Source organism: Myxine glutinosa, chromosome 7 (assembly GCF_964187855.1).
Source record: "Myxine glutinosa chromosome 7, kmMyxGlut1.1, whole genome shotgun sequence".
Classification (NCBI taxonomy): domain Eukaryota; kingdom Metazoa; phylum Chordata; class Myxini; order Myxiniformes; family Myxinidae; genus Myxine; species Myxine glutinosa.
In genome coordinates, this window is record NC_136267.1 from 20,974,632 (window position 1) to 20,996,245 (window position 21,614).

Sequence of the window (21,614 nt, forward strand, 5' to 3'; positions counted from 1 at the left end):
ATTCATTTCCATCACTCTTCTCAACCAGTCACTTTCATCCTTCCTCAACACATGACCAAACCATCTCAACCTGTTCCTCTTCACAGCATCAATCACAGGCTCTATTCCCATCATCTTTTGCAATTCATCATTTGTCTGCCTCTCAACGATACTCCACACATCCACCGAACCATTCGCATTTCCACCCATTCCAGCCTTCGTTGCTGCTCTACGTTCATTACCCATGTCTCGCTCCCATAAATCACAACACTTCTCAAACATGCAGCATACACCTTTCCCTTCAGCTTCAATGACGCTCCCCTCCTCATCAGCATGCCACTCAGTTCCCTCATTTCTTTATAGCATGCATCATGAATACAATCATATGACCACCACATCGGGTACTAGAACAGCACTCAGTAGACAGCATGCCTCTGCCAGATGAACACTTTACATCTTGTATCTTACTGATAGGCCGGATCTGGACCTGAAACAAAACCTAATTGGTCCGAGAGCTAGGTGGATTTTATTTGACATGGAAACTACAAAAGCTTTGTCATGCTGGTGTGGTACAGGTAGCTTACCTGACCCCAGAAAGCCAATTCTTAAGTGCAGCTAGCGGTGGGTGGGGTAGGGGGCGCCACTCAAAGTACCCCCCAGATTGGTTTTATTTGACATAGAGACTACAAGACCAACTCATATGCCAAGTGGTAGGGTGATCTCCACTGACTACAAATCTGCAACTTAAGAAGAAAATTTCTGGTGGGGAGGTCACTTAACAACATTAATTAGTGCTAATTAGGCCTTTATTTGACATATAAGCGACAAAACTGAAATCACATACAACATGTAGAGAATGGTCCCCTCATCAATAAACAACAACTTAAGAACAGAATATGTGGTGGTAAGGTCACTTAAGAAGAGGTCAAAGGTCACGGAATAGGGGTTTCCAGCTCTTAATTACTGTTTGATTACAACATGCCACATGATACACACATGGCGTTGTCAATGAAACCTATATCAGTGGAGCCTGAAGTGAGATACATGAGAAGCAGAAATTTTTCCAATCTTACCACTTCCTTTGATTTCAATCAGTGAAAACATTTTAAAATGTACCTATTTGGCCCCCATGGCTATTTACACTGTTATTTGACATGTAAGCTACAAAACTGAAACCACATGGAAAATGTAGAGTACGGTCCCCTAATCAACGAGCACCACCTTAAGAATAAAATTTGTGCTTGGGAGGTCACTTAAGAACAGGTCAAAAATGCCAATTTTGACTGAATGACCTTTGAACTAGTTATATTTGACATGTAAGCTACAAAACTGAAACCAGATTCAAAATGTATAGAGAATGGCCCCCTCATCAATAAACAACAAGTTAAGAAAAAAAATTGTGGTGCGGAGGTCACTTAAGAACAGGGCATTTAACCCTCTCAATCTGATTGGAAAGTTAAATGGCAACTACTGTACACAGTACATCGATAACACCTGGATAATTAAGGAGGCCTAAAACTCGAGCACAAAACACTCCTGCACAAGAACCAAACACTGAATGCATCCTTCGACGAATTCCTAGTGTTTAGAATGTTAGAAAACGTATTGGAAACTGTTTGCAGTGCCTTGTCCTCCTGTAAGTGTAACATACATTGTATCTGAGATTTGAAATTAAGAGTTACTGTTCGTCATCTTCATCGGATTGCAAAATGTCATCAGAAGAGCAGGGTTCAAAGTTGTCATTATCCTCGGCATCAGTTTCAGTTTCTTTCATCAGGAACAAGAGATCCAGGTATCTGTGGTCCATCAAACCATATGACGTCGTAGGCTTGCCCTTGAACCTCCCAGCCATTTTCTGCAGTTGGCTGTTGACATATCATCTTTTTGTTGGCATCCGCCCACATTTTGGCAACAAATGATGCACGCTTGATTTGCTGGGAGACCTCGGCTTCACACGGTGGTATCATGGTTGCATCGATGCCCCGAAGGTTCTCAAGAGGATTCTTCGCTGTGGCCTTTGGTGCATATGTCTTCTGAAACACTTTATAGCGGTGTGCATTGAGTGAAAGTGCTTGAATTGGCTTGGCTCCATACATTCTTGCAGTGAAAGACATGATTACTTCCACTGAATCCAATCCCAAGTTGTCCGTTGCCATCTCTGCAAATGCGTCTTGAGCATCCTTATAACCCTCAAGAATTTTGAAGGGACGTTTCTTTCCTTTTTTGAAGAAGGCAGATGTGTAATCTGATCCCGTAAATGCATGGAAGCCAGCTAGTGCTTGACAGAGTGGGGTTTCCAAGACTTTGCTAATTGCAGTGATGTCTATGAATCGCCTGTCATTCCTTCCCGATGTCCCAACATCCATCCAAATATGTGCTTTGAACTGCCTGCAGTGATACAGCAGAATGACGGCGACATCTGCATCTGATGCCCTGACTGCTATGTTCTTCGCATTTTCCTTGTCAATGTGACTAACATGAGTGCAGATCAAGGTGTCAGCTTCTTCATGATTGGTTTTCAAGGTCTCTACTTCTTCCTTCATGACTTTCCCATCTTTCACGTAGAAAAGGTAGCATGCTCCAAGATACGAGAGATACACAAGTCGTCCTCTGCATATTGCTGGGCCTCCCATTCCATTGCCAGGAATTTTGGTAGCTGCTCTTTGAATGATCTTGACTTTAGACAATCCAAGATATTTCTCGGGCGGTGCTGTTCAGGTCCAGATATGGCGTATTCTTTCTTGTCTGTGTCATCCAGACCTCTTCTTGCTCTTTCACAGTCTTTTATTGATAGGACTGGATATGCGTCAAAGATGAGATGCACTCTTCCACGGGAGAGAGCGGTGACTTGTCTTAAAATGCCGGCTGCCAAGGCTCCATACGTTCCTGGAATGTGGGGTGGAAGAACATGTAGCAGGAACATACCATCAACCACATAGGCATCAACTGAGCTTGGTGTGACAGAGGGAAGTTTGCTCTCTAACAGCTCCAGAAGGCCACTCTTTTCCGTCTTGACCATACAACCGTCTGTGCTGCACATGGACAGTGGAACCGGTGTCAGTGGATATGAAAAGATATGTTTCAAATCAAGTTTTCTCTGACAAGCAATGACAACCAGGCGTCCCATAAGGTCACGAGTGCACACAAGTGATGCAACACGTTTGTCTCCGTTACGCTTATTTACTGTGTGTTTTTCCGTGAAGGTTCTGAGCTTCTCCCTTTTGATTGGCCGTTCAAACCGATTTGGATCTTCAATGCAGGCATCAACAAATTCGTTGTATCTGGCTTGTCCTTTCTCCCGGATGGCCAGCAAACATGTCTTGATGGAATCTGTCGCTGCCTTACCAGTGCTGATGTTGTACAGCCTATCCGATATTTCAGTGTACTTAAATGGATTGCATGAGTCTTTTATCTGGTTTACAACCTTATGCAAATCGCTTGTGTCCCTTCTGATGCGGGCTGGGCGGAGTTCAGCTGTGATGTCTTCCGTTTGAGATAGTCCGGTCATTGCTAATGCCCTTGATATAATTGCTGCTCTGGTGGACTTGGTTAACATCCAGCGAAGACATGCACTGAAGTTGTTCGTCATGGATGATATACCAGTCCGTCTGGATGCAGAATCGGCATTTACTGTCTGTTCCAGTGCAAGATCTACTGGGCATCTACTGAATGCCTTGTCAGTCCTTTTAACCGTAAAGACACCGTTTTCCAAGATAGAACGAAGTCCTGGGTGAGTACTGTCCATGTTTACCAAGTCCAACTGAAACTTCATGAGCCACCGTGAGTAATTGACATGGTTTGTGGCGAAGAACAAGTGTATGATTGGTGTTAGTGCATGAGTGAACAGGTCCACGTCGTTTGTTCAAATTGCTCGCTCCAGAAGTGGAAGTCGTGGACAAAGTCGATGTAAATCATCCAGAATTGGGCAGTTGGTCCATGTGTCCCTGATCGGGTTTGGACAGCATACTCCTTGTATGACGTGACACATCTTGTGAACGCAGAAGATGATTCTATTTGTGTCCATGTCTCTTCATCCTGTTTTGTTTGTAACCTTGAAAGTAAATCTTCAACTTCATCATTGCTTTCAAATGTCTCAAGGAATGCTTGGAAGTGTATCAGTTCAAATGCCAAGGCCAGTATCGGGTGCAACCGTTTGCATCTGTTGAAGTGCTTGCCACTCAGAAAACCATTCAGGGATCCAGCAGCTAGGACATCTGTGTCTCGCAGCATTTCTGGGCCACCAGATGCATCGATCAGTTTCCCTAGGGCTCTAAAGAAAGCCATTTCTATGTGGAATGGACCAAGCATGATGAAGACCTTGTCGAACCTGGGCGACTCGGTAACCTGAATCTGCATGGCAGGTTTGGCAGCATTGAGGTCATAGGTTACAACACCATACTGCTGACCGCACTCTTGCGCACAATTCTGTGTGGTGATTAGGGTATCCTGTATAACATCAAGCGACGTTATCGGCTTGTTCAAGTTTTTCATATACAAGACATTTTGTTCTGGAGTTGTGTCTGGGCATATCAAAGCATTGAATCCTACCCACATGGGAATGTTAGCCATCTGCAAGGCATGACATATCATCCATGCAAGGTCCTTGTCTAGAGCTAGCTTCCGATTAGCAGGCCGGTTGTCAACATCGGTGGTTTCATAATCAAATGTGCCCATTCGGGGTTTTTTTACGGTATGGCTCAAGGGGCTGTTCCCGAACATGCAGTTTTCTCTTTCTTGATACTTTTTCTGGCTGTGATGTTGTTGGCGCAACTTGATTAACGGGTCTGCTTGTCCCTACCACATCTTTATTTTGATACAAGATACCCATTGTATCGTGAAGAGTGTCGGCTCCTGACAATGTCTCAGACAGTTCATCAAAATTGTCGAACGCCAAACCAAACACCTGATCAAGAAGGGTTCCCTCCGGACAGGTCTGCTCCGTACTCTGAATGGCATCTCCTAAGGATGTCTCCAGTGTCTCAATGGTGTGGTAATTGACAACATGGCCAAATCTGTTCAACATTTCAATCAGCTTCCTGCTACCAGTCATAGACTTGATTGCCATTCCGAGAATTATCTGTTTGGCTGGTTTTACTTTCCCCCTTTGAGTAACGAATAAGGCATCCTGGCTTGAGGACAAGGCACGACGTTTGAGTTTTGGCGTGTACAAGTTTTGATTGGGGCCCCCGTACAAGACCTGAAAGAAATCTATCAACATATCTGGGACAGTAACTTCACCCTCATACAGGTTTTGCAGAGTGGGAGGTTCAGGTAGAGGTGTGATTTGTGCATGTTTGATTGCTTTACGCAAGAGTAAGGCAGCCTTATGAATGACAGCTTCAGGCGATGCTGCATAATCATAGGCTGTATGGATAAGGTGCTCACCTAAACCTGTGGGATAAACAATGGCCCCTGCCTTTCTAGCCCTATCTTTACACTCTACCCTAATTATGTCACCAAATTTATTCTGTAAGTTTGTTGCCAAATTTCTGGCTGTAGAAATTGGAGTCTCACCGACGTCTTCACAAAGCTCTTGGTACCGAGTGAAGATGGATGTAAGAAGTTCAGGCCTTTTGCCAAATATAACTGATTTCTCGATGTAAGCATATAAACCTAACAAAGAAATGCTACCTGCAATAGCAGTAGGCCTATGGAGAGACTGTGCATTGGAAAGGTAAGTACTTCTGCAACTGTGATGGTACCGAACCTCTTTACATCGAAAGTCTACACCAGAGATCAGTCCAAGAAAGCTGTTGTCCTTTTTATCAGCTGCAGCAGTTTTTATTTTTATCTCAGCTTCGAGAGTTTCACATTCACCAAGATGTTCTTCTCTACCACCCTTCTTCTTCCTAGCTTTCTTGCAAAACAGGCAAATGCGTGGGAAAATACCCGAGGTAGACGTTGACGGGGCAAAATCACATGATGAACGCAGGGTCTTCTCACTTGATGCATGTGTCTGGGTTTTTTCTGTTGTATCATCACGTGGCACGGCAGTAAAGTTTTTGTAACAGTTCACGTGATAGCCATGGCTACTGTCGGATTCATCTGGCAGCGACTGAATTATCGTATAGTACTTGGATGTGACAAAATTTCGTTTTTGTCTCCTCCTTGCTGCTACATTGATGATGGATGACCAATGGTCTTCAGTGATGGGTGCGATGTTGCCAGTGGTCTCATCTGCTTTTCCCACATGGAGGATACACTTCCTGCCAGGGTCAGGAGCTACCCCGCTAGCATGCTCCATAATCAAGCATAGGCCTCACCTGAAATAAAAAAATGACATATGTTAGTGGGTTCGAAAATCAACAAAAGTTGGGGGCATGTTATTTCTTATGGAGAAAATGAAACATGGATCTCTGAAGGTTTTTGCATGTGTCGATTATAATGCTCCTATTATCAGATTGTGTGGAAATCAGAAACGCAAAACCTCTCTTTAAGGGCATTATAATATAAATTAGATTAGGTATGTCGTTAATCGTTGACATGTCTGACAGGTCTAATAGTCCAAGATCTGGGTGGATTTTATTTGGCATGGAAACTACAAAAGCTTAGTCATGCTGGTGTAGTACAGCAGCTTACCTGACCCCAGAAAGCCAATTCTTAAGTGCAGCTAGCGGTGGGTGGGGTCCTTCAAATATTATTTCTCGGAATTTGGTGAATTATTTTCGAGTATGTTAGATGAGGAATCCTTGGAGTTTATAATTTACAGGAAATTGCTGGACAGGGAATTCCTCAAATATAATTTCTCGGAAATTGTTGAAGTATAGTTTGTACAGGCAATTCTAAGAAATTACTTGTAGTAATTTAGAAGAAATTTTACCTATACTAATTTAGCAGAAATTGTTATAATAAATGTTACAGCTTTTACATTGTCTTCACAGTTTACAAGTTTCTCATGTAATTAAGTGCAGAAAACCCCTATTCCGTGACCTTTGACCTCTTCTTAAGTAACCTTACCACCACATATTCTGTTCTTAAGTTGTGGTTTATTGATGAGGGGACCATTCTCTACATTTTGTATGTGATTTCAGTTTTGTAGCTTACATGTCAAATAACAGTGTTATTAGCCATGGGGGTCAAATAGGTGCATTTTAAAATGTTTTCGCTGATTGAAATCAAAGGAAATGGTATTGGAAAATTTCTGCTTCTCATGTATCTCACTTCAGGCTCCACTGATATAGGTTTCAATGACAACGCCATGTGTGTATCATGTGGCATGTTGTAATCAAACAGTAATTAAGAGCTGGAAACCCCTATTCCGTGACCTTTGACCTCTTCTTAAGTGACCTTACCACCACATATTCTGTTCTTAAGTTGTTGTTTATTGATGAGGGGACCATTCTCTACATGTTGTATGTGATTTCAGTTTTATAGCTTATATGTGAAATAAAGGCCTAATTAGCACTAATTAATGTTGTTCTTAAGTGACCTCCCCACCAGAAATTTTCTTCTTAAGTTGCAGATTTGTAGTCGGTGGAGATCACCCTACCACTTGGCATATGAGTTGGTCTTGTAGTCTCTATGTCAAATAAAACCAATCTGGGGGGTACTTTGAGTGGCGCCCCCTACCCCACCCACCGCTAGCTGCACTTAAGAATTGGCTTTCTGGGGTCAGGTAAGCTACCTGTACCACACCAGCATGACAAAGCTTTTGTAGTTTCCATGTCAAATAAAATCCACCGAGCTCTCGGACCAAATCGGCTTGTTATTGTCACTAACCCAACTCATCCACCAAGTTTTGTCGTAACTCGTCCACAACTTTTTGAGATATCCTGCCATATAATCGTGTTTGACCCGATCTCCCAATGGTGAAGAATGACTAAAAATTCTACTAGGCGGATCCAAATCCGGATCTTCACCAAAATCTAAGAATTTCGTCTGTGTCACATACACTACCTCTCCACCAAATTTCAGCCGAATCAGTCCACAACTTTTTGAGATATCTTGTTCACAGACAAACAGACAGACAAAGAGGGGTGAAAACATAACCTCCACCCACCTTGGGTGGTGGAGGTAAAAATATGACTTTCAATCATACGACTTGCAATTCGACGGCGAGCAAAATTAATTGTTAAAGTTACACAAATGGTGTTCTGTGCAAGACGTGCCTTCCCGGATGACGCATCTAAGAACACGAGCGAGCACCGAGACCATTACGATATTCACTCACGACATCCCAAATCCATCGTTAAATGACGACACACCAATGCAATCTACACGCAGAGGTCGATTCAATGCTCCTGCATAAAAATAAGAATTCTGTCCAGCACGATGGCAGTTGGGGGATTTGGCACACTGTGGTTGAAGGTGTGGACTTGCTGGTAATTCATGTGCAGGAATTTCTGACTGCGGACGAGACAGACAAACACAATAAATAACCGATTGGGTGTTAAACATCAAGCACCGAGGATGCAATTACATGAGTTCATCCATTCATGGATCTGAAATTAGGTATAGCTATTTCATCACAAAATATCAGTCTGCTCTAGGATCATGGAACAGGAAGGTGTTGGAGGAAAAGGGCAACGAAAGACACTGGGGGCAAACAACAGGGAAGGGAGTGAAAGGACAGGAAATGAAAACAAAGATACAGTAACCTGCGAGTAAGAAGGTTGGATTTGATCGAGTTAACGGGGCTGGAAAAGATTGTAGGTTGGACTGGTGGGGGTGGTGCACCATCAAACCAAATTTAGGTTTAATTGAAAAGTCAGAACAAGTAGTGCAAGGACTAAAAAAGTTGAGTTCCATCAAATAAATAAATAAATAATCTAACAAACAAAAACTAGAACGGCACTCGGTAGAGCACATACCTCCACTATGCTGAACAGTTTATGGTTTCTATCCCACTGATAGGCCGAATCTGGACTCGGACCTGAACCAAAATCTAATCGGCTTGTTCTTGTCACCGAACCAACTCGTCCACCAAGTTTAGTCATAACTCTTTCATAACTTTTAAAAATACCATGTTATATATCCCTTTTGGCTCGATCTCGCAATTGTGAAGAATAACTAAAAATTTAATAATTCTCATATCCGAATCCCAATTCAGATCGTCACCAAAATCGAATCTATTTGTTCCTTGTCAGACACCCAACCGGTCCACTACATTTCGTCCAAATCCATCCACAACTTTGAGATATCCTGCTATGTATAGTTTTGGCCACATGTCCCAATGGTGACGAATCACTTTTAAAATTCCACTGGCTGGATCCGGATCTTGATCTTCACCAAAATTGAACCAATTCTTCCTCGTCGCACACTAATCCTCTCCACCAAGTTTCGTCCAAATCTGTCCACAACTTTTTGAAATATCTTGTTCACAGACAAACAAAGAGGGGTGAAAACATAACCTCCATCCACCTTTGGTGGTGGAGGTAACAAAAGGAAGAGTGGAATTTAAAAGCCTTCAGAATGCAAATCAACAAACGGGAGAAAAGACCAAACAAAAATCACTCCGGGTCTCCAGGCCGGGCCACATGTTATGTCACCTCGGGTTCAGGACAAATCCACAGGGGAGGTTCAACGGGTAATGTTCTCGAAAAAGAGACAAGTGGAATTAACAATTCTCACCACCAAAGTTCCTTGTTAAGATTTATTGGTCTCGTATCGATGTGGTCACAAACTTCACTGCGACCAACAGACATCCTGTTTTTACTTCATGTAATGTCGAGACGGCATTTCTCGATGTGAAACTCCAACAATGGACGGTATTTACGTATTTGCAGACATAGACAGTTGTTCTCCTCCCAGGCGGACATCTGATCACGGTAACGAGCTTGGAAGCTTTTGTACCCGGACGACTGACACAAATGTGCGTGGTTAAGCAACGAATCAGCATATTGGAATAGCACCTTAATTCCCAAAAATCACAGCACACTTTTGTGATGACGAAAATACGGAAACCTCCATATGGGTCGTTATAAAAATAAGGAGTTCCGTGCTATGCGGAAAGCTTCCCGTGAAGGTGTGTGTAGTGTATGGTCAGTGGTTACCTGCTTGGTGACCAAGTATGTCCAAAGGATGTCATGAAAGGAAGATCTCCATTGGGGTAAAACTTGCTTGTGCGTTTAACAAGTCATTTCACAATCTGTAAAGAAAAGAAAAGTCTTTCATGACCAAACACGGCTCAACTGGTCTCAACAAACAACAAATATTTTCATAAAAACGAGTTTACGTCATCATTTATCCATTTGTAAACCAGGTAGAGGAGCAGTAAAAGAACACCTATAATGGAGCCGATGTATTTAAAGATAAAGCTCAGAAAAGGGTGAAGTGTGTGGGGAAAAAGTAAATATTTGCAGCATATAGACAAGGTGTATGCATGCTTCGTGGTTACCTGCTTGGTAACTGAGTATGACCGGAGGTATAAAGAAAGGAAGATCTCCGTTGGGGTAAAACTTGGTTGTACTTTCAAGAACTCATTTCACCATCTGTAAGGCCCAGCAAAGCCTTTCATTACCAACAAGAAGTTTTCAGGTGGTGAAGAATGAATGACAAAACACAGCTCACCTGGTCTCAGGTTAGGGTTTAATTTTTTCAATCTTACAAAGATCAAAGATCAGTGTGGTGCATAGTTCATCATTGACCAGGAATTTGTTGCTCAACTTTACACGTTACCAGTCAAACCATTATGATAATAAAAACAACAAATATTTTCATAAAAACCAGTTTACTTCATCATTTATCCATTTGTAAACCAGGTAGAGGAGCAGTAAAAGAACACCTATAATGGAGCCGATGTATTTAACCCCTTTTTTTTTGTATACAAGATCGAGGCTCGTGAAAGAGCTAACATTAATCACACAAAAAGTCAAACCAGCACATAAAACACAAAAAATAAGGGGAGCGGTAGACAAGATGGGGAGAGGGGGAAGGACACAAACACAACATTTGAGAGCAGGGACATCGGCAGAAATGTGGGAGGGGGAGGGCTTGGGGGGGAGGTGGGAGAGGTATAAAACATATGAACACTGCAAGGACTTCCAGGAAAGAAGTTGGGAAAAAAAAATAAAAAATGCAGTGATTGAATTCAGTGATTGGGCCTCGGAGACCCACAAGGTTTTTTTTTGTCCTACGAGTTAGCCCGTGCCAACAGTCATATCCTTTATCAAGGTTGCTCCTTTACAACAGTCAGAGATATGGTCTTCGACAAGGAAGTGATCAGAGGATCCAATGGGGGCAGAAGAGGAACGAGAGAGATTGGATGGAAAGTTTGTCATTGTTCGGTCCAGGAGGGAGGACGTACAAATAGAAGAAACCCGGGTTGGGAAGTTTACAGTTCAAGTGAAACCCACAGCGTTGCAGAAGGCCTTTGCTGCAATGCCACGGCTGGTTGTCGTTGACCCAACATCCTGTCGGTTGGCACGGTGACGGTTGAAACTGCCGCAGTTGAGAAAGAGTCGGGATGGGCGATTACGAGTTCATCAATATTATATCAACAGGAAATAGAGGTGTACAGAGAGAGGTTTGGAAACGAGATGGAGCAGCAGCTTATGGAGAAGATATTCATCAACAAAGCTCAGAAAACTAAGAGTCGGTTTAAATATAAATAAATAGCACCGCAAAGCGGGCGTAACCCCTCAGCCCATGCATGGTGGAAACCAATTTCAAGATGGCTGCCATGGCGGTCATAGCCGGCGTTGTGAATGAACGCGTACGTATTATGTTGAAAAGCCAGATTTTGCTGGATCCCTTGAGAATTTCGAAGCTTTGATGCACCAAATCGCTCAATGGAGGCCGCCATCTTGCGGATGCGGAAGTATGCATAACAAATTGAAAAAAGTTCAATAGGAGTTTGTTTCACCCGTCTTTGCTTGATTCACCATCTTATGCACCTCTAATTTGTAATTAAAATACTTTAAGACCAACCTCAGCCCGCACTGGCCTGGTTATCTTCAACGAAAATCGTCACCAAACACCGAAACCAATGAGATTCGAGCATTTGAAAAAATATTTCAAAAACCAAATCACTCAATGGAGGCCGCCATGTTCCGGATGCGGAAGTATGCATTAAAAAATTGCGAAAAAGTTCAATAGGAGTTTGTTTCACCCATCTTTGTTTGATTCACCATCTTATGCACCTCTAATTTGCAATTAAAATACTTTAAGACCAACCTCGGCCCGCACGGGCCTGGTTATCTTCAACGAAAATCGTCACCAATTACCGGAACCAATGAGATTCGAGCATTTGAAAAAATATTTCAAAAAAGCTTTTTACCACATTTCGGACGCTGAAAACGGCGTCAAATATTCTAAAATTGACGAAGAATTATTTTTTAGAAATCTCGCGGCCGTAGGGCATAGTTTTTCACGGCCGGAAATATCCGAAGTTGAGACGGAATTCACCAAATTAATCAAGAAGGAAATTTTATAAATTTTAATCTCATCCAGAATGCAAATGGTGTCATTTTGAACTGGGTACGGTACCTACTACACCTACCTACTACCAACGACCTAACCTACTGATGCCATAGTGATGGGTAAAATAGTGGCAAGGGGCTTTGGGTTCGCCGGCTCATTGCGGCTTTGCAGTCGGGTACTAGTATTGAATATCGCAGTGCGCCCATTTTAGAAAAGAACCTTCCTCGACTCAACCCCAACACACACTGCAAAAATGGATTTAATCGGACAAGCCGTTCTGCTCGAAATTGACGGAAACCAATTTCAAGATGGCTGCCGTAGCGGCCATATTGAAAATCGCAGCGCGCCCATTTTCGAAAGGAACCTTCCTCTACTCAACCCCAACACACACTGCAAAAATGGATTTAATCGGACAAGCCGTTCTGCTCGAAATTGACGGAAACCAATTTCAAGATGGCTACCGTGGCGACCATATTGAAAATCGCAGCGCGCCCATTTTCGAAAGGAACCTTCCTCTACTCAACCCCAACACACACTGCAAAAATGGATTTAATCGGACAAGTCATTCTCCTTGAAATTGACGGAAACCAAAAGTTGACAGACGCCCGGACGACAATACCCCTTAGCCCAATTTGGGCTGAGGGGTGAAAAGTGAACTTTTGCAAAGGTTTCCTAAATTGAGAAACATGCATTTCTACAAGATGCGTGTATGAATCACTGGTTACCTGTTGATGACTGAGCATGTCCAGAGGTATAAAGAAAGGAAGATCTCCGTTGAGGTAAAACTTGCTTGTACTTTCAAGAACTCATTTCACCATCTGTAAGGCCCAGCAAAGCCTTTCATTACCAACAAGAAGTTTCAGGTAGTGAAGAATGAATGACAAAACACAGCTCACCTGGTCTCAGGTTAGGGTTTAATTTTTTCAATCTTACAAAGATCAGTGTGGTGCATAGTTCATCATTGACCAGGAATTTGTTGCTCAACTTTACACGTTACCAGTCAAACCATTATGATAATAAAAACAACAAATATTTTCATAAAAACCAGTTTACTTCATCATTTATCCATTTGTAAACCAGGTAGAGGAGCAGTAAAAGAACACCTATAATGGAGCCGATGTATTTTTTTTTTTTTTTTTGGATACAAGATCGAGGCTCGTGAAAGAGCTAACATTAATCACACAAAAAGACAAACCGACACACAAAACACAAAAAACAAGGGGAGCGGCAGACAAGATGGGGAGAGAGGGGGAAGGACACAAAAGAGAGGGGGAAGAGGGGGAAGGACACAAACACAACATTTGAGAGCAGGGACATCGGGAGGACTTGGGGGGAGGTGGGAGAGGAATAAAACATATGAACACTGCAAGGACTCTGGGGTGAATTACCGGGGGTAGAAAAGATCAAGGTTTTCGATGGGGGAAGATAAGAGATGGTGGTGAACAGCTGTTTTAAAGACCTGGAGGGAGGAGTGGGATTGAAGGGAGTGGGGGAGTTTGTTCCAGAGGCGGGAGAAAAGGGGAATGAAAGAGTGAAAGAGTGAAGGTGAGCAGAGAGCCTAGACTTTGGCAGTTTAACCATAAGAGGGTTGCAGGCAGATCTTGTGCGACCTGAAGGAATATTGGGGGGACAGAGCACAGAGAGAGCTGGGGGAGCAAGGCCGGAGAGGAGTCGGTAGAAGACAGAAAGGCCACCAACCTGCCTGCGGTGAGTGAGTGAAAGGCCCTCGGCGTTGACTACATCGCAGGAGATTCCAATGATTCTGAAAGCTTTGGCCTCAACAGCGTGAGGCCGAGCAAGGTGTGAGGCAGGAGCACCAGCCCAGAGGGGGGAACAGTATTCCATTGAGCTGCGGATGAAAGCCTTGTATGTGGTGAGGAGCTCAGGTGTGCCAAGGAAGGACTTCGCACGACGGAGGATGCCCAGTCGGCGACTGGCTTTGGAGGCCAGCTTGGAAATGTGGTTTTCCCAAGAAAGATCATGGCAGATAGTGAGACCCAAAAGCTTGAGCGACAGAACTTCTTGGAGAGGATTGTTGAGAAAGTAGATGGGAGGGTTGTCCAGTCGGTCCTTTCGGACAGACATTGTAAGAGTGTGAGATTTGTCAGGATTGAAAGACACGTTCCACTTGTTTGACCAGTCTGTGATTTTGTCCAGGTCTGCAGAGAGTGATGAGGCTGCAGACTGCCGATCTGAGGGATGAGGAATGGAGCGACAGAGAGTAGAGTCGTCAGCAAAGAGATAGAGAGGATTTTCAAGAGAGTCAGAGAGATCATTGATGAAGACCAGAAAAAGCACAGGGCCCAGAACACTACCTTGGGGAACTCCAGCCTGAACAGGAAGAGGAGATGAGAGAAACCCATTCAGGGCCACACGTTGACTACGACCAGAGAGGAAGTCCGCCAGCCATGCGTGGAGATTTCCATGGATACCAAAGGAGGAGAGTTTGGTGAGCAGAGCAGGGTGCCAGACCCTATCGAAGGCACGTGAAATGTCAAGGGAGACAGCTCTAATTTCCTGTTTGGCGTTGAGGACCTCCATCCATTGTTGAGAAAGCAGAAGCAGCATGTCCAGAGTAGAGTGACCAGGTCTGAAACCAAATTGATGATCAGAGATCAAGCCATTGGAGAAGAGGAAAGATTTAATATCTGAAGCAATGATGGATTCCATGACTTTGCTGATAATTGGGAGAAGGCTGATTGGTCTGTAGTTGCTGGGATCTGTTTTTGCACCTTTTTTGTGCAAAGCGGTGATGTTGGCTGATTTCCAAGCAGATGACCTTGAGCAAAAGAGAGGGTGAAGAGAACAGAAAGAGGGAGTGAAAGAGTAGAAGAACATGATTTTAGGACCCGTGGGCTGATGCCGTCAGGACCAGTTGCAGAATCAGAGTCGAGGGTTGACAGAAACTTTTCCACCTTGTCAGGAGGAAAGGACACAGAGTCCAGGAGCAGCTGGGTACGACTGGGTACGGTGGGTACAGAGAGGGATGGGTTTGGGACACAAGATTTAGAGGCAAACACAGAGTTGAGGCATTCAGCTTTTTCACGTGCGGAGTCAGCCGTTAAGCCGTTTGAGGTGAGGGAGGGGATGGAGGGGGAACAAACACCAGAAACAGATTTGACCAGACGCCACCAGGATTTGGAAGAGGGAGACAGACAGACTTTAAATAGACAGACTTTCTCTATTTAAAGATAAAGCTTAGAAAAGGGTGAAGTGTGTGGGGAAAAAAGTAAATATTTGCAGCTTTCCAAAACCAAGAAGCATGCATGTTGACAAGGTGTATGCACGCTTCGTGGTTACCTGCTTGGTAACTGAACATGTCCGCAGGGCATCAAGAAAGGAAGATCTCCGTTGGGGTAAAACTTGCTAATTCATTTCACCATCTGTAAAGAAGAGCAAAGACTTTCATGACAAACTATAATGTTTCAGGTGGTGAAGAGTGAATGACAAAACTCGGATCACCTGGTCTCAGGTTAGGGTTTAAGTTTTTCAATCTTACAAAGATCAGTGTGGTGCATAGTTCATCATTGACCAGGAATTTGTTGCTCAACTTTACACGTTACCAGTCAAACCATTATGATAATAAAAACAACAAATATTTTCATAAAAACGAGTTTACTTCATCATTTATCCATTTGTAAACCAGGTAGAGGAGCAGTAAAAGAACACCTATAATGGAGCCGATGTATTTAAAGATAAAGCTTAGAAAAGGGTGAAGTGTGTGGGGAAAAAAGTAAATATTTGCAGCTTTCCAAAACCAAGAAGCATGCATATTGACAAGGTGTATGCACGCTTCGTGGTTACCTGCTTGGTAACTGAACATGTCCGCAGGGCATCAAGAAAGGAAGATCTCCGTTGGGGTAAAACTTGCTAATTCATTTCACCATCTGTAAAGAAGAGCAAAGACTTTCATGACAAACTATAATGTTTCAGGTGGTGAAGAGTGAATGACAAAACTCGGATCACCTGGTCTCAGGTTAGGGTTTAATTTTTTCAATCCGACAAAGATCAGTGTGGTGCATAGTTCATCATTGACCAGGAATCCTTTGCTCAACTTGACATGTTACCAGTCAAGCTATTATATCAAACAAGAACGACACGTCATGACGTCAATCCATATGCCTCCGCCCACATTATTACATCATTATACATACCTGCACCAAGTTTGATTTAAATCCCTTCAGCTGTTCTCAAGTTATCACATTTTTACCTGACATGACCTCTTGATGCCATCATCCAATCAGTTCATCTTTGCATCAAATATACTTCCACATAATTTGTTCAAAATTCCATCACTCGTTCACAAGTTGGCACGGCAACATAAATTTTACTTAACATGACCTTTGACATTTGACCTTGTGACCCAAACATCTAATCAGTTCATCTTTACGTCATTTAACATACCTGCACCAAGTTTGACTAAGAACCCTTTAGCCCTTCTTAAGTCATCACGGGAACAAAATAATTGCAACTTAACATAACCTCGGACCTTTGACCTCTTGACCCCAAAATCGAATCAGCTTATCTTTGCATCATAATATATAATAAATTATACCAAGTTTGGTGAAAATCCCATGACTGGTTCACAAATTAGCTTTGTAACAAAATTTTTACCTGACGGGACGTCTGACATTTGACCTCGTGACCCCAAAATCGAATCAATTAATCTTTACATCATTATACATACCTCTACCAATTTTGAATTTACATTCTTTAGCCTCTCTCAAATTATAGACTTATTACAAACTTTGACATCTTGACCCCAAAATCAAATAAGTTAAACTTTGCACCATAATACATACTTGGACCAACTTTGGTAAGAATCCCATCACTGGGTAATAGGGTTCACAAGTTATCGCAGTAACAGGATTTTTACCTATGATGTCCTCTGACCTATGACCTCATAAACCCAAAATCTAATCAGTTCATCGTTCTCGGATTTGAATCCGAGAATGTGGGGGTGGGGGGAATAATATTGGGGAGGTGGGCGGTAGGGGGCATAAAAAAAAAAATTTCTCGGATTTGAATCTTCACCAAAATCTAATTGTTTCGTCCTTGTCATATACTCAACCTCTTCAGCAAAATTTCACAGAGACAAGGGTGAAAAGACAACCTCCTCCCACCTGCAGTGGCAGATGTAGAAAGGTAATATGGGAAGCGACTGGGGGGGGGGGGGGCGGGGTAATGCGGGAATGGACTGGGGGAAGGTGGGGGTGGGTAATGCGGGAATGGATTGGGGGGGGGGGGGTAATACGAGAATGGATTGGGGGGGGGGGTGGTTTGTAAGGGTAAGGCGGGGGAGAAGGGGCTGGGGTTAAGAGCAAGAGTGAGGGGGGTTAAGGGTAAGACGAAGGGGAGGAGATGGGGAAAGACAGGGGAGAGGGAGGTGGGTAATACGGGAACGGATTGGGGGGGGGGGGGGTAATACGGGAATAGATTGGGGGGGGGGTGGGTAGGTAATACGGAAATGAATTGGGGGGGGGTGGGTGGGTAATACGGGAATGGATTGAGGGGGGGGGGGTAATACAGGAATGGATTGGGGGTGGGGGGTTGGTAATACAGGAATGGATTGGTGGGGGGGAGGAGGTGGGTAATACGGGAATGGATTGGGGGGGGGGGGAGGGTGGGTAATACGGGAATGGATTGGGGGGGGGAGGGGGGGTAATACGGGAATGGATTGGGGGGGGGGGGAGGGTGGGTAATACGGGAATGGATTGGGGGGGGGGGAGGGTGGGTAATACGGGAATGGATTGGGGGGGGGAGGGTGGGTAATACGGGAATGGATTGGGGGGGGGAGGGTGGGTAATACGGGAATGGATTGGGGGGGGGGGAGGGCGGGTAATACGGGAATGGTTTGGGGGGGGGGGAGGGTGGGTAATACGGGAATGGATTGGGGGGGGGGTTATACGGGAATGGATTGGGGGGGGAGGGTGGGTAATACGGGAATGGATTGGGGGGGGGGGTTATACGGGAATGGATTGGGGGGGGGGGGTAATACGGAAATGGATTTGGGGGTGGGTGGGTAATACGGAAATGGATTGGGGGCGGTGGGTGGGTAATAGGGAAATAGATTGAGGGGGGGGGTAATACAGGAATGGATTGGGGGGGGGGTAATACAGAAATGGATTGGGGGGGCGGGTAATACAGAAATGGATTGGGGGGGGGGTAATACAGAAATGGATTGGGGGGGGGGTAATACAGAAATGGATTGGGGGGGGGTGGGTAATACGGAAATGGATTGGCGGGGGGTGGGGGTGGGTAATACGGGAATGGATTGAGGCGGGGGTAATACAGGAATGGATTGGGGGCGGGGGGTTGGTAATACAGGAATGGATTGGTGGGGGGGTAACACGGGAATGGATTGGTGAGGGTGTAATACGGGAATGGATTGGGGGGGGGGGGTAATACGGGAATGGATTGGGGGGGGGGGTAATACGGGAATGGATTGGGGGTGTGGGTGATACGGGAATGGATTGGGGGGGGGTGGGGGTAATACGGGAATGGATTGGGGGGGCAATACGGTAATGGATTGGGGGGGGGTAATACGGGAATGGATTGGGCGGGGGGGGGAGTGTAAGGGTGGGGAGGGGAGAGTGTAAGGGTGGGGAGGGGAGAGTGTAGGGGTGGGGAGGGGAGAGTGTAGGGGTGGGGGGGGGGCAGACGGAGGCGGGGGAGGGTAAGGAGGTCTCTGGAAGCTTTTAGTTTTATCCACAACACGATGTTATTGTTAGGCCTAAAAAGCACCTAACTCGCATAAATGCCACATGCTCTAGGATATTTTGCGCCGGGTCCAACTCATTGCAATCTGCGTGAAAGAAAATGAGGGTGAGTGGGGGTGGAGAAAACCGTAAAGGAAATAAAGAGATAACATCAGGTCATTAACAACGCCACGTGGATCTGGAAGAAGAAAGGAAGAGAAAAAGATCTCGTGAAGAAGAAGGAATGTAGACCCGGATAGTACAGCCATGAGCCGGGGTATCACCTGAGGAGCCGGTCTTCTCACGGATGGTAACAAACTTCATTGTGACCGTGAGCAGGTTGCACCCTCTTCTTTCGCCATGCTTCGCTCGAATCCCGCGTCTCGTTCTCGTCTCTCACTCTCACTGAGAGCTCGATCAAGCCGCGAAGATTCCCCTCCTCTGGCCCAATCACAGCGCACCGAGTCAAACGACTCGCGACGGTGGGCGTGTTTCCGGCGCGGAGGGAGTGGTTCGCCGGATGAGGAAATGAGCTCCTTCACGAGAACTTAAACACGTCCTCTCGTGAATTCATCGGAAATTGTAAATCCATAAAACCCTGCTAAAGAGCATGCAATAATAAATAACTTACTCATGTCTCACCTGTTGTTTTTTTAATCACAGCCTGGATTTTTTTTTTTTATGTGAATGGATGTGACGTCAGCGCCTCTGAGCATTTATTTGGCGGGAACTTCCTGCAAAATATGCCTTGCTTTCCATAAACTTGCGAATGAATGCAAGATCGTTCACACCCTGCAGCACAGATGTAAGGAATATACTATCACTATGTTAAAGGCCACAATTACAACGCTTTTGCCAGTCTTTCACGAACCGGCTGGCAACACAACTTGTACCAAGCTTGATTTAAATCCCTTAAACTGTTCTTAAGCATCAAAGTTTGACCTGACACGACCTCTGACATCTAATGAGTTCATCGTTCCATCATAATATATACTCATATCAAGTCTGGGAAAAATCCCATTACTGATTCACAAGTTAGAGCAGTAACATTTTTTTATCGAGCGGGAAGTCTGACCTTTGACCTCATGACCCAAAAAATTAATCAGGTCACCTTTACATCATTGTACATACCTGTACCAAGTTTGTCTTTGATTCCTTCAGCCATTCAAAAATTGCGGTATTGAAAATTCACGGATGGTTGGACGGACGGACATGCCGGACAACCCAAAAACATGCCTCCGGTGACTTCGTTGGTGGACGCATAAAAAGTGTACCAACAGAGGGATGAAATCCCCAAAAGGCAATCGAACAAGGTAGGTGTGCGTGTGGAACATCCACTGCCGCTGAGAGTTGGTACCAACAGCCAACTATACGAACCCGACACTTCTCATGCACAAATATTTCTCGTTTTCTTTTATTTCCATGAATCTGATTTGCATTCAGGATCAGAACAATTTTTAATTTTTTTTGTATACAGAGTCGAGGCTCGTGAAAGACCTAACATTTATCAAACAAACAAATCAAACAAACAAAGTATATACAAAGGGGAGCGGTCGACAAGATGGGGAGAGAAGGGGAGGAAGCACACAAACACAACATTTGAGAGCAGGGACATCGGGAGATGTGTGGGAGGGAGAGGGCCTGGGGGGAGGCAGGATAGGTATAAAACGCAAGGACACCAAGGACTTCCAGGAAAGAAGTCAAAAGTCACCTCAAAAAAGTGGATTTGGGGTGAAATTAGCGGGGATAGAGATCAATGTTTTGGATGGGGGAAGATAAGAGATGGTGGTGAACAGCCGTTTTAAAGACCTGCAGGGAGGAGTGGGATTGAAGAGAGTGAGGGAGTTTGTTCCAGAGGCGGGAGAAAAGAGGATGAGGAGTGAAGGTGAGCAGAGAGCCTTGATTTTGGCAGTTTAACCATAAGAGGGTTGCAGGCAGATCTTGTGCGACCTGTAGGAATATTTGGGGGACAGAGCACAGAGAGAGCTGGAGGAGCAAGGCCGGAGAGGAGTCGGTAGAAGACGGAAAGACCACTAACCTGCCTGCGGTGAGTAAGTGAAAGGCCCTTGGAGTTAGCTTCATCGCGGGAGATTCCAATGATTCTGAATGCTTTGGTTTTAACAGCATGAAGACGAGCTAGGTGTGAGGCAGGAGCACCAGCTCAGAGGGGAGAGCAGTACTCCATTGAGCTGCGGATGAAAGCCTTGTATGTGGTGAGGTCAGGTGTGCCAAGGAAGGACTTCGCACGACGGAGGATGCCCAGTCGGCGACTGGCTTTGGAGGCCAGCTTGGAAATGTGGTTTTCCCAGGAAAGATCATGGCAGATAGTGAGACCCAAAAGCTTGCGTGACAATTATGGTTAACCATCTTGGAATTGCCACTCTTTCGTTCAAATGCTGAAAATTACGACTATTTGAATTACACATTTAGCGTCAGCAACGGAAGATTAAAAGTGCTCGTCGACCCGAACCGAGTCAGTGTGAACACACACATACACACGCCGACAGCCTCGTTCAGCATGCACACATCATTTTGAATTCCTGTATTGGCTTGTAAATTCATTTTTCTCATAAATAC

General features: G+C 44.5%; 1 protein-coding gene across 12 annotated transcripts; it reads right to left on the minus strand.

Moving 5' to 3' along the window:
• Positions 1 to 323: 323 nt before the first annotated feature.
• Positions 324 to 20,511, minus strand: LOC144892903 (uncharacterized). 12 transcript variants are annotated; one of them, XR_013624025.1, is made up of 9 exons: positions 19,322 to 19,463; positions 19,108 to 19,144; positions 16,144 to 16,226; positions 15,640 to 15,722; positions 13,065 to 13,157; positions 10,316 to 10,409; positions 9,972 to 10,066; positions 7,604 to 8,325; positions 324 to 563 (listed from the first exon to the last, which is right to left on the minus strand). XR_013624025.1 is itself a non-coding variant. In XM_078781347.1 (9 exons), the coding sequence occupies exon 9, from the start codon at positions 6,221 to 6,223 to the stop codon at positions 4,640 to 4,642; it is 1,584 nt and encodes a 527-aa protein (XP_078637473.1). In that variant the 5' UTR covers positions 6,224 to 6,242; positions 8,088 to 8,325; positions 9,972 to 10,066; positions 10,316 to 10,409; positions 13,065 to 13,157; positions 15,640 to 15,722; positions 16,144 to 16,226; positions 19,108 to 19,144; positions 19,322 to 20,511; the 3' UTR covers positions 324 to 4,639. The 12 variants fall into 12 exon arrangements, 9 of the variants coding, with proteins under 9 accessions (XP_078637473.1, XP_078637475.1, XP_078637471.1 ...); XM_078781347.1 differs by having other exon boundaries at positions 324 to 6,242; positions 8,088 to 8,325; positions 19,322 to 20,511; XM_078781349.1 differs by having other exon boundaries at positions 324 to 6,242; positions 8,150 to 8,325; positions 19,322 to 19,480.
• Between the last annotated feature and the right edge of the window lie 1,103 nt (positions 20,512 to 21,614).

Coding starts and splice junctions, on each gene's coding strand:
- LOC144892903 (XM_078781347.1), bottom strand. CDS start 6,223: ATGGAGCATGCTAGCGGGGTAGCTCCTGACCCTGGCAGGAAGTGTATC.